At 33.9% G+C, this 13,641-nt stretch overlaps 1 protein-coding gene across 1 annotated transcript; it reads right to left on the bottom strand.

Annotated features, from left to right (window-relative positions):
* Positions 1-5,557: 5,557 nt before the first annotated feature.
* On the bottom strand, positions 5,558-12,069 carry LOC148608542 (uncharacterized). Its single transcript, XM_088545752.1, has 8 exons — positions 12,052-12,069; positions 11,043-11,109; positions 10,457-10,621; positions 9,067-9,195; positions 8,148-8,276; positions 7,555-7,680; positions 6,875-7,012; positions 5,558-6,388 (listed from the first exon to the last, which is right to left on the bottom strand). The coding sequence occupies exons 3-8, from the start codon at positions 10,506-10,508 to the stop codon at positions 5,700-5,702; spliced, it is 1,263 nt and encodes a 420-aa protein (XP_088401878.1). The 5' UTR covers positions 10,509-10,621; positions 11,043-11,109; positions 12,052-12,069; the 3' UTR covers positions 5,558-5,699.
* Between the last annotated feature and the right edge of the window lie 1,572 nt (positions 12,070-13,641).

Genomic DNA, 13,641 nt, shown 5'->3' with positions numbered 1-13,641 from the left:
AACAACGTTTCATAGCTGGATCTGCAAAATGTACCACCAAACCTTTTTCAAACCTTTTAACTTCTATACTCATAACTGTCAAAGAGGGTCTGCAGTCCTACCACAACACTTGTTACTCCCGTAGTGGTATTAATTCTAAAAACTCGAAAAATCTTTTGGAGACAATCAGTTCAAGACTATTATCCGAATATAATAGCATTAAACCCTATGATTATTCAACACTGTATACTTCTATTCCCTATACTCAGTTAAAATCCCGACTTAAAAACATTATACATCGTTGTTTTTCCAAAAAAGATGGTACACCTAGATACAAATATATAGTTCTTGGTAGAGATTCTCATGCTTTGTAAGAAATAATTTCAAATTATCTTCCAAATATACAGAGGAAGATGTTTACAAAATGATGGAATTTTGAATCAACAACATATTTGTCCAGTGTGGTGGACGTGTTTTCAACAAACGGTCGGCATTCCAATGGGAACAAATTGTACTCCTTTACTTGCTGACCTATTCCGTCACTCTTATTAGGCTAACTTTATGGCTGATCTGATCAGAAAGAAAGAATATCGTTTGGCTAGATTCTTCAATCTCAGTTTCCGCTATATAGATGATCTTTAAACAATCCTAATTTCGGGGATTTGATACATCGCATCTACCCAAAGACCTTGAGATAAAGGATACTGCAGACACTGTGAAGTCAGCCTCATATATTGACCTACACTTATAAATCGATGGTAAAGGAAAACTATTGACCAAACTTTACGACAAACGTGATGACTCTTCATTCAGAATTGTCAACTTTCCTTTCATCTGTGGCAACATCCCTTCAGCACCTGCGTATGGAGTGTTCATATCACAATTCATACGTTATGTCAGAGCTTGCCGAAACTACGCAGACTTTTTGTATTGCAAGAACAAATACGCTTCTGGAACAGGGTTATGTTGCTACAAGATTGAAGTCATCACTGCAGAAGTGTTATGGTCGTCACATGATCGTCGATCGTTATGATGTATCCATCTGCACCATGAAAACTGATTTATTCAACGGGCCATAGTTTTCCTTTCCTCGTTTGTCTACCCCAGACTTGACTTTTTATGAGCAACTCGGTGGGTGTTTCTAGAAAAGCAGAGGACGCTTACCTTACCGGTGCACCTGGTCCATGATCCCAGTTTTTAGTGGAGTCCGAGTTGCTCATTTGCTTGTCTTTCTTTGTATGTATGATTTTAGTTACTTTATGTTCTTTGTTGTGTATGTCTGTTTTCCATGCCTGGTCTTTGTCCCTAGATTATATTCTTTTGATTACCGCTATAACATTGGTTCCCTTGATTACTCTTACAACTTAAGTAGTTGTTGTACACAAAGTTTTCCTCATTTTAAAACTTTTACGACAAAAATATGCTTAAGTGTTACAAAGTTCCCACTTTTCACATGCATTAAAATAATTATATTATGATTCACCAACAAAAACAAGTAAGAGTCTGAAATTTTATGTCAGATTTGTGACTCAAATTTTTAATCAAAAACTCAGGAAAGACCGTGTTTAATCCTTATGATCTAATCCTCAAATTTCTTAAATATATTGGTTCATTCCCATTTATCAAACTTCTGGAAATTTCAGGTAATACAGGTAAAAAAATAAAAGTTGAATAAATGAGATCAAAGGTAATTAAGAACAAAGGGTTCTTAGAGCTTGGGTTAGGTGACTGTTCAAATATGACAACTCTAAAATAAAGCCAGGATATTTTTTTGTACATGAAGTAACCATCGAGTGTGAATATTTTTGTCAGATTTTTTAGCATTTTTAATACACGAGAGTACTAATTTTATATGATATTATTAATTTGTTTTTTATTTGTAAAGTCATTTTAAGGTGAAGATGTATTTTTTGTTTGTTTGCTTGTTTGTTTGTTTTTTTTTTTTTGTTTTTTTTTTTTTTTTGTTTTATTTGTTCAGGAAATTTTACTTATGGCAAATTTATACCACTGTTCCATAGGATGACACTTTGAGCACTTGAATATATCGGCTTGGATGGCCTAATGCAATAACAAGTAAGTGTAACGACTTCTTTGATTTGTTATGTGTGATTATCACACATAATCATTAAAAATAATTGAAAGTGACTATTTTTTACATAAACTTTAATTTCAATCAGGGTAATCAAAAGTTCAATACCTCATAATTAATTAGTTATCTGATTGACAATAGCAACTACTTCTTTTTTCATTAAATATTGTATAAATATTTTACAATTCAATTTTCATAAAATACTTAGTTTTTATTCCATTTTTTTCTTTTAAAAAATCTTCAAAAAGTTGTAATTTTGTTCAAATTTACCATTTTTATCTTTATTATTATTACAAATGTTTTATACTTCAATTTTCATAAAAACATTTAGTTCTTATTTCATTTACTTCTTTTAAAAAATCCAAAGAAATGTGAATTTTTTTTCGATTTTAGCATATTTTCCTATAAAGTTGGAATATCATACAGGAACTTATTTAGTGCTAAACAAACAACACCTTAATTAACCCAAAACTAAAGTTGCATAAATGGGAATAGACAATTTTCAAAAGTTGGATAAATGGAAAGACATCAATTTATTCATGTTTCTTTATATCGGAGACACTCAAACTTTATTTCACGAAATGAGTGTAGCAATCACAGTAAAAAGCTTTTGAATTTATCAAGAAATCAAAACGTTTCATCGCCCTTTTAAAACAATTGGAGTCGTTTATTTATTTATTTATTTTTTTTTTTTTTTGTTAAGAAAATGTTCGTTGAGGAGTAATAAGAAGATATCAAATTGATGAAGTATTTTACTGAGTGAATACAAAAATAAATATCGTCCATGTTGTTTGACATAATAATATCAAGCATGATTTTATTCAATAGAAACAGGAACATATATGGTGAATACCCGCAATTGCACCGTGTTATTGCCCCTATAAAAATTGTAGATATTTACAGAGATCACCACAACGTCTCCAATAAATTATAACACATTTTCAAGTGCGGTCTGAAAGGCCCGACATTGGTAGTTTCAATGCAGGATTAAACATATCTAATTCACCATTTTTAGAGGTGTGCCAAAACAGTTTTAATAGTTTCTTTCAAATTTACAATTGGAAATGTATCCGTACTTCTGTAATAAACATTTTGTGCAGCACATGTGTATTCCCTTCGATGTCTTAAGAGTATCTAAACAGAAATGAGGGCCCTTCAAGATTTCTCCAAAATCAGATCTTTTATAAAAATATGTAGTTTATAGATACATGTAAGTCGTTTAAGCTGAAAAAATCTGAAAAGAGTGCATTCGAGACTTGTTTCCAGTTTGCATTGGTCTCAGACATGCATCGATCCTCAAACATTGAAACTCTGCTGAAAGTACTTTTGTATTGTTGTTGGAGAACCATTCGACCATGAAAATTTCTGAATAGTATTTTAAATCTTTGTCGGTTAACAGGTTGTTACATTTTCGGACACAAAATACCGAAGTTTCGATACAGCTTAATATTTTAATTTAGTAACTTTTTCAACTAGTGAAAGTTGTCTCCGCATGGTGACCTTGTTCGTTGCTTGGTATTTGATGGATGACTATCTCATTGGCAATCAAACCACATATCATGAATATCGTGTAATAATTGTTCAATGTTTAAAGTGTAAAAATTCTGGCCGAAAATGTTTCCGTACTTTCCTGCAGTAGAACGTAACTAAACTTTGACTGCTGATATCTCCCAGTTACCCAGTTTTATATGAACACTTATTGTCGAATACAGTTTTATAAGGCCTGCTAAATGATTTCCAATAAAAAATATATTTTTGGTATAGGATATGCATGAATCATTTTTTATAAGCTTCTGCTAAGTTTCTTAGTTCCTTGAATGTCTAAGCCATTCAATTAATTTTACAAGAGGCATATGTTTGAATCATATATTTATGCCAAAAGACAACTCTTTGGACTATACGCATACATCCACAAAATAACTCTTTGAGACATAAGGGTAAATTCACAAATTTAATTTTTGAGACATAAGAATACTTCCTTTAGATATCTGTTCGAGACATAAAGGTACATCCACGAGATACATTTTATCTGTTTGATACCTACGGGTACATCCATATGTTAACAGTTTGAGAAAAAAATGGTGTACATCGATAAGTTAACTGTTTGAGACACACTGGTACATCCACAAGATAATGTTCGAGACATGTCAGGTAAATCATCATGAGATATAGTGAAAATAATCAAATGTGAAAACTTGGTAAGATCACAACCAACCAACCATACTGTAAGAACACAACCAACCAACCATACTGTAAGAACACAACCAACCAACCATTCTACAATAACACAACCAACCAACCATACTACAATTATCATTAAACATGGGAATACTAGCATGTACGTATTCTAACTCCTGATATAATTTGAACTGACAGAAAATTATGTCATAAGGTGGATCAAGCAGAAAACTGTTCCAGTCACACAGGAAGGTTTCCAGAATAATTGTTTGAGTCATACTAGTAATATTTGAGAACTGTTTAAGTCATATAGGTAGATCCACGTGATAGTTTTGAAGCATAGGTTTTCAGGTAGGTTCACGTGAGAACTATTTAACCATATTAGCCACATGATATTAAGCCATACAGACATGAGTTACACAGAGTGATCTACAAGAAAACTGTTTGAGTTACACAGGATGATGTACAAAGGAACTGTTTCAGTTACACATGGTGATATACAAGGGAACTGTTAGAGTTACACAGGGTGATCCACTAGGGAACTGTTTTAGTTACACAGGGTGATCTACGAAAGAACTGTTTGAGTTACACAGGGTAATCTATAAAAAAACTGTTTGAGTTACACAGGGTGACCTACGAAAGAACTGTTTGAGTTACACATTTCTACAAGGGAGCTGTTTGAGTTACACAGGGTGATCTACAAAAGAACTGTTTGAGTTACACAGATCTACAAGGGAGCTGTTTGAGTTACACAGATCTACAAAGGAGCTGTTTGAGTTACACAGGGTGATCTACAAAAGAAATGTTTGAGTTACACAGGGTGATCTACAAGGGAGCTGTTTGAGTTACACAGGGTGATCTACAAGGGAACTGTTTGAGTTACACAGGGTGATCTACAAAAGAACTGTTTGAGTTACACAGGGTGATCTACAAAAGAACTGTTTGAGTTACAAAGATCTACAAGGGAGCTGTTTGAGTTACATAGATCTACAAAGGAGCTGTTTGAGTTACACAGGGTGATCTACAAAAGAACTGTTTGAGTTTAACAGATCTACAAGGGAGCTGTTCGAGTTACACAGGATGATCTACAAAGGAACTGTTTCAGTTACACAGGGTGATATACAAGGGAACTGTTTCAGTTACACAGGGTGATCCGCTAGGGAACTGTTTGAGTTACACAGGGTGATCTACAAGGGAAATGTTTGAATGTAACCAGTAGACCCACAAGGTCTTTGTGTTCATATTAAATCTCATAATGGACGGAAAAAACGAAATCGCTGTAAATAGAGGCCATCTGTCATTAAAGGTAAGTCGACAAGAACTTTTATTATATATATTTACATGTAAAATAAAAAGGTAACATACATAATAATCTAGTTAGATGTATTGGAAAGTTTTCCTCAAATTCACCACATGTTTTTCCGCAAAGTTATGTTTTACAACTACAAATTTCTTAACTACTTTCAGCAATATTGCTATGTTTGTTCTCAAAGTCATTCTCATCGACTTTCTTGTCTAAGGAAATTTCAATGTACGACCCTCGTTCATCATTTTCACCTTTGCCGTCTTCTTCACAGTATCCATTTCTGTCTGTCATCACGTGTGCTCTTCTACGATGAAATTTGTTACTCTTTTTTCGTTGAAACGATGGTTTAAGATACCCCGAGATTGACTCGACACTTACGGTACTTCCGATCCTGTCTTTATCAAATCCCTGGTGACTTTCATATTTGTTATTCCTTAGCAGATCTGTGAAGTCCTTTGACAAGTCTTTGGTTTTTCTACCGCTCTTCTCCTGGCTACCAGCGGACAATTTACTAAGTCGATTGGCATCAGGCAAGGAGAGGTATGGGTTTGTTGCCTTTGTACGTGTGGGTTCACGTGGTTTTACGGGTGGGGCAACAGAGTCGGCGTCGGCATAGCTGTACGGATAACTCTGAATCATCTTGCTTTCAGGAATTTCAGCATAGTCTTCGATATCTTCGTAATGAATGCTGTCGTCATCGTGTGCTTGATTATGTTTTGAGTCCTGAAGACATTTAAGGTAATTCCGTTGATATAAATAACACAATACGACCGCTGTCACTGTAGGAATGAAGAGGGCGAACACAACGCCAATCACTATCCCTGTCGTAGAAGAATCTATACAAATCGAAAACAATTTATAGTATGATGATATACAAGAACATACATGTAGGTGTAGCAGGTGGTTTTAGAGTCTTCTATCGTGAGGCTGGCTGGGTTAGTAAAAAATGTGCATTTAAATTTTAAGTGATACAGTAAGCAGATGCGAACCAAGAGATATTTGAAAGGAAGTCCAGAAAAAAAATTTTGCACGAAATGGACACATTTTTTTTTACATTTTTTACCACAAAAGAGAGGGTTAAATCCCCAGCATCCGCAATTAGTATGATTTAATTGATAAAGTTAATAATATAATATAATAAGTTGATAATACATTTTAATAACCACGTGATTAAAGTGAATGTAAAGTTGATTCGTTCAAATTCATGATTCATGCCGACAAAACAGGAAGATACATATTAAGACTTTATTGGTTTCTACTTGACTTAGATGTTATCAATTCAACACGTCCGGATGTTCTCTTTGAACAGTATCTATATATACCTTCATTGTTTTCGGTGCAGTCTGGTCCTGATTTACCCGCCAAACAATGGCATTCTCCGGTCACATGATGACAAAGTTTATCAACAGTACAATTACACGGATGCTGACATTGGTCACCGTAAAAACCATCCAAACATTCTAAAAATACATTTTTTTAATCATCTGCCCAGATTTTGCCTAACATAAGCGCTATTTCTTAATTTGCGTATTTCTTCCTTTTTGTTTTCTTTTTTGTTAACATGAGATGACCAGCTTTAATTGTTATGTGTAATTTCAACACTTTGATAGTTTTGACAAATTTTGACATCGTTTGATTGTCTGATCATTTTAATTATTTGTACATGTATATGTATATGTTACAGGGCGCATTGGAATCCAGGACGATCCGGAATCCTCCCAGGGCAAATCGGAATTCCTATTTGTCCTAGTAGAAATTAGAATTCTGATTTCTGACTTGTTTCAATCCAGTACAAATCATAATTCCAATTTATACTAGACAAATTGAGATATCCGGATTTGTATAAGGGGGATTTGCCCTGTAACATACATGTATTATGTAGCCGACAAAATTTATCAATATCGAGTATAAGTAATAATATAACCACGATATTTCCTCCTCTAAAATAACTAATGGTAGTGAAAGAAAGATTTAATATTGCTTCTATTTAAGAATATAGTACCGTCATTACAAAATCTTCCAGAATATCCAGGGAAACATGTACACTTCCCACTTATGAAGTCACAGGATCCACTACTACAGCCACATTTACCTTCACAGTCTACACCAAATGTTCCTTCTGGACATTCTGGAAATAAACATTTTAAACAGATGCTACATGTAACAAATACATAATGGACGCGCAATTATGTTCATCTATGACTGGGGACATTGTCAGGGGCAGATCCAGACACTTTGAAAAATGAGGGTGTCAGCCGGGTTTCTTCAGAAAAAGGGGGTGCTAGGACATTATTCGCCATTTTCTGTCAATTTTACACAGTGACAAGTTTTCCAATAAAAAAGGAAGGTGTGTCAATGGTTATTCTGTTTTGTTTTTTTTATCCGCCACAAACTGTCAGATCTATTTATCGATCTTAGCGTCTGTTTTGTTTTTGTTTGTTTGTTTTTTGTTTTTTATTATTTGTTATTTTGTTTTGTTTTGTTTTGTTTTTTGTTTTGTTTAGTCTTTTTTTTCTGTCCTTTGACTACCAGATAGAAAATGAGAAAGTCGGATTGTCTCAATATTATAGTTGCTCATACATCAATGCTACTTACTAATTGTACAATCATTCCCGTTGAAACCCGCTGGACATGCACACTCACCAGTTACGGGGTGGCATGAATTGTGTTTAGGGCAGTAGCAGTTGCGATCGCACTTTGGTCCATACTTTGGGTAGCTACAATCTATAATGGGAAAAATTAAATGCATTATATACATGTAAAGAAAGATAACTACAACGAACATGTACATGTAGACTGTTGCTTAAAGAATAAGAATATAAGGTTATATAAAAGCTGGTAAATCCTTCCACAAATTGAAGATATATTTGAAAAAAAGTGCGTTAATTGAAAATTAAAGATTTTTTCTCTGTAATTATAATAAGTCAATTACTTTGCATACTTTTATGATAGTGACGTTCAAAGCAGACTGCAACATAGTATTAATCTTTCCGAACATAATACGTTATCATAAACGACATAATTACATGTATGTATCTACTTATACATAATTGTAGAAATAAAGGGATGTACATGTATATGACATGACTAAAATTTATATTTTCATAGTCCTTTGTACATGCACTTTGTCTAACTTTGACAAAGAAATCTTTATAAATATCGTAGAGGCGGTGATTCGTGAATGTCAAAAACCAATTTGTCTTCGTTTGTCTTTTGGTTTTTTGCAATTTTCAGGTAAGGATTGTATACTAGAAGATTGTACATGACATTGGTACTTAGGAAGAGCTATCGTTATTTATTTGACTGATTTAGAGTAGGGTGAATGTATGGTTTTGTCCAAAATATAGATATGCATGCAGAAAGGACAATTGTTGCGTAAACATATGGCGTATGTAGTTAAAAAGGATCGTTTGTTTGGTGGGTTTTTCTGCACATTGAGTCACCTCTACCGTCGACAGTGTTTGACTTCTTTATGAATTGGTACACTTTTATGACCAGAACAGATGTAACTTACGGTCATGACATGTTCTGCCATCATATCCTGGGTCACATTTACAGTCACCAGTCACGTGATTACATTCTGAATTTTTGGAACATTGGCAGTGTTCCCGGCATCTCTCACCAAAACGTCCTTCTTCGCATACTGTAAAGTATTTTAAGCAATACATTTACATGTGTGAATAGATAATGTTCGATAACCTGATGATATTAAAGTGTACACCCCTGTTTTTGCGAGTGATGTAATTACTGTGTTTTCCACATTGTTACTTGTATATACTAGGTACCCCAGGATACATCCGTGAACAAAACAATGTTACATGTACATGTAAAAAAACCAACATAACAACAGACAAGGAAGTAGTCGTAGGACACATCAAGGAACTAAAAATCAGTCCTTTTATATATCATTAAATCCCTAATAGAGTTCTTCTTTAGCAAACCTCATTCACTTCATGATCACATACTTGATTCGATCGAAATCACTGGTCAAACAGTAAATGAACAGAAATGGTTATCTTCTTGCAGGATGTTCATTCTTTTTAGAACAAATTACTTACAGTAAGTGTTGTCTATTACTCAGTAAGTGAGAAGTGTAGATGTGTAAGACAATATTTTTAAACTCGATTACAGGATCTCAGCTTTGAGTATTCTAAAGTTGGATAATTTGCATACAGTCATGTGCAATCAAATTTTAATTTATCACTCTATTCACCGAGGCTGAACACGAGTATTCATGCACGCAACTGAAGAATTCTAGGTTTCTTATAAAGAAGCAAAATAATATCTTTTTTAAAGGCAAGGCCGCATCAACATATACTTCAACCATCGCGGTTGTTCAAGACTTTATCCATTGAATAATATTTGTCCATAAGTTAATTTGTATAGTATTACACTTATCCAGTGGATAACTTATTCCAACGGATGAATCTCTTGATCAGCTAGGATCTCACTAACCATTTCCAACGTTTCCATTACTTTACATGTTAAACAAGTAATTTTCAATGTTTTCCTGTAAATTTCCAGGACAAACTACACCTCAAAGTTGCATACCATTGCAAAGCTTGGAAAATAAGACTTTCAAAATCATTATTCTACTGGTACGATGACCGTAGAAATTCATCACAAAATTAACTTGATTAAAAAATACCGATCATCAACATTTTACCTTTTCTGGCAACTGACATCATGGAGGCAAATTACTCACACATATAAACAATATTCATACACTTTTATAGTGAATTAATTAAAGTACACATTCTCAGCTTTATTTTGACTACTTTTGATCAGAATGCACGCAAATAACGCATATTTCTAGGTTCAGTGTGTTTTTGCTACTACATTGGGGTGGCCATTGGATCTGGAAGTAGTTAGTGAGACGTAGGCCCAGGACTCTTTCACTGTACCTTGTTTACATCCGGGTCCCATTAAACCAGCTTTGCAGACACAACCGTCCATGTGGTGACATGTCTGTTGACTGTTACACTGACATGTTAATTTACATCCCTGTCCATAGTTACCAGAAACACATTTATGGCTACAGTTCTGTCCATAATAACCAGGGTCACACGCTGTGGTAGTAGAATACTAGTATATATTTTAACCTGATTCAGTTAACGATAAACGTTATAATATAGACCAGTGTAAACGCTATTCTGTTGACAGTTAATTGCAAAGATATTGCGACAGAACTTCGCCTTTGAAAAAAAAGCACAATTTGGAAAACAAAAATTTAAAATTGTAGCTCATTCGGTACCATATTAAATAAATTTTCAATTGTTGTCAGTAGAACTACAGTATTCGATGTGGCCTGATTTATTTACTTCCGGTAGTGTTATATATTTCTTGCTTGTGCCAGCCACGCTTTATAAAATGTATTAAACGCAGGCCTTTTTGTCCATGTGTCTTGAAATTTTGAAAATACTGAACATTTTAGACAGCTTAGAAGTAGTATCCAGAAGTGTTTATATTACCAATACATATGTCGTTCACCTCTCTGTAGTCTGGACAACAGACATGGGTCAGAGTTTGATAATACGTTCCGTCTGCCTTCTGAAACCTGAAATTTCTTCAAAGATTCATAAACATGCCCCTATCTAACGGAAAGATTTGTTTGACACAGTTAATATATTCCGTATACCATGCAAACTATGATATAGAATAGAATAGAATAGAACAGAACAGAACAGAATAGAATAATTTATTAAAAAAAATAATATGACACTTGTGGCAAATACAACGTACATATATAACTGCAAAATAATTAACATACATATACAATATAATTGCAGATGAAACCATAAAAGTGCAAATAAAATTTCTCTGCCAATATTACACAGGTGTATATTAATTACAGGGTTCTTACTTTTGTAGATAAACATGTGAAGTTTGAAAGTTCGTTGATTACCTCCTCAATTTCATTTATCATTAACCGAATAAATGTATCTCGTTGTGATAAAAAGACGAAATTTGAACAATAGTTGTCTATAAAGTTCAAGAATGTTTATCTATGATTGTCATACTTTTTACATTCAAATAGCTTATGAATTTCGATTTTGCAATTAGCATCACACAGACAGTCGGTACACTTGGTCGTTGCTCCCAGATTTTAGTGGTGTTCGAGTTGCATTTCAGTAGATCAATCTTTTTTCAAGTATTTGACGGTGGCTACATTGAAGATGTACTAATGTTTCAGATTTTTGTTGTAACTTTTGCATATTTTAACATTAAATGTCCATTCTTGATTTCCTACCATATACCGTTGACATAAAGGGCTGTGTTTCTGTGTCAACTGTAAGGTGAGTTCCCTAGTTTTTACTTTATCATGGAATTGGAACAATGTAAATGTTCAATAGAAAAGATATGTAAACTTGGCCTGCTGTTTGATACCCTTTGTATAACGTAAACACCTACCTGGTCAGTGCAGCTGAATCTAAAGCCTGTCCAAATCTAAACATTTCACATGAACCCCCAAATTAAAAGATTAGTCATTAAAACAAACCTGTTGTATTTCGGGCACGAGTTTTGTTGATTCCCACTAACAGCACTGGTTGCATAAACGAAAAGCAAGAGTATTTTCAGAGGGATGATTAATAACGATATTAGATGCATATCAGTCACATTGTTCTGGAATCTGGCTTTTTTCTCAAAACTAAGCGTCACAGACTCCGTTGATGTGAACTACATAATTAAAAAAAAACTTTTTTTTCCGGGAATTTATTATATTTTAGTCACTCTCAAAACTCTAATCAGGAAATATTTGTTGAATTATTTCAAAACCAATTACTAATTGTTCAAAAGTGTTTCCGTTTTAAATTGAAGCCGTGATTTAATTTTTTCTCGTATGTTGTCAAACGTGTATTTTGATACACATTCATGTGTTCGTTTTATATTAGTGTTTTGAGAATTTAATATGTTCTTTGAAATACAATTTGAACACATACAGTATAAGTAAGTTTTTGGCAAAATGTTACATCGTCCATTGTGCGTGCAGTTTACAAATAGGTTTTAGATATGCATATTTATAGATCATTTTATAACAGAAGAACACGAACAATAAAATGACCCTTTTTGAAATTACTTTATATTTAAGGCTTCTCAATGCAACACATAGCAATAATTCTTATATTCTTTTACAAATTCCCTATTGTAAATTGGAGATTTCGGCCACAAATATGAGAAGTTCCTTTTATGGCACGAATCGAATTTTTCTTACAAGTGAAAGAACTCAAAAAGGTAAAATACGAACAAGCGTTAAGCAGTATCAGCTTGTAGTAAGGGAGATAACAATCCGTCATAACTACCCCTAACAACGATTGCGACATCCTACAGTACTATCAAACATGGTGTTTAATTTTAGTATTCAAATTGAAAAGCCGTCTTTTTATCCGTGATAGATTAAGCCGACTTCCGCCATTACATTTTACCATTGCCAGAAGTATGAAAGTCTGGGCTTATGCATTCACAACTACGGTAACAAAAATAATGTATAGGAGAGTGGCGGATCCAGAGGGCGGGTGCAGAGGAGTTGACACCCCTCCTTTTTGGAAAATTTGTAATTTTAGTGTGTAATATGGACAAAAATGGTAACTAATGTCTTAGCGAACCCCCTTTTTCTGAGGAACCCGGCTGGCACCTCTTCTTTTCAATGCGTCTGGATCCACTCCTGTGGGACCAGTTTGGTTGAAATATCTCAAAGTAATTTAAATAAATACGCCTGCATGCGCCTGTAGAAGAAAAGCATATGCCTGTAGCATTAATATTGTGTTTTCTGTGAAAATAATGTTATACTAGCTTAGTAAGATGTATTTTGTTCAAATCAATTATACTTTCAGGAAATTATTTGTTGATAGGAAGTAGCACTAGCCGATGTGGATAACGATCAGGAAGGCGTTCGACTTTTTTATTGTGCATACGTAACTGTGTATGAGATAACTATAATTACCAAAATAAGAGACACGAAAATAAATAACCTTTTCAACGTGTAATTTCAGGGAAAGTGTGGTGGACACTGGTGTAAAAGTCATATAAATGGCGTGTAGAATGTTTAAGTAAAAAATATCATTTATTTTTAAGAAGGAGCATTTACGAT

Source organism: Perna viridis, chromosome 9, assembly GCF_037379345.1.
Source record: "Perna viridis isolate PV_CMFRI_1.1 ecotype Kerala chromosome 9, ASM3737934v1, whole genome shotgun sequence".
NCBI lineage: Eukaryota > Metazoa > Mollusca > Bivalvia > Mytilida > Mytilidae > Perna > Perna viridis.
Note: the sequence above shows the minus strand (reverse complement) of the source record. Positions and strands in the feature narration are given on the sequence as shown.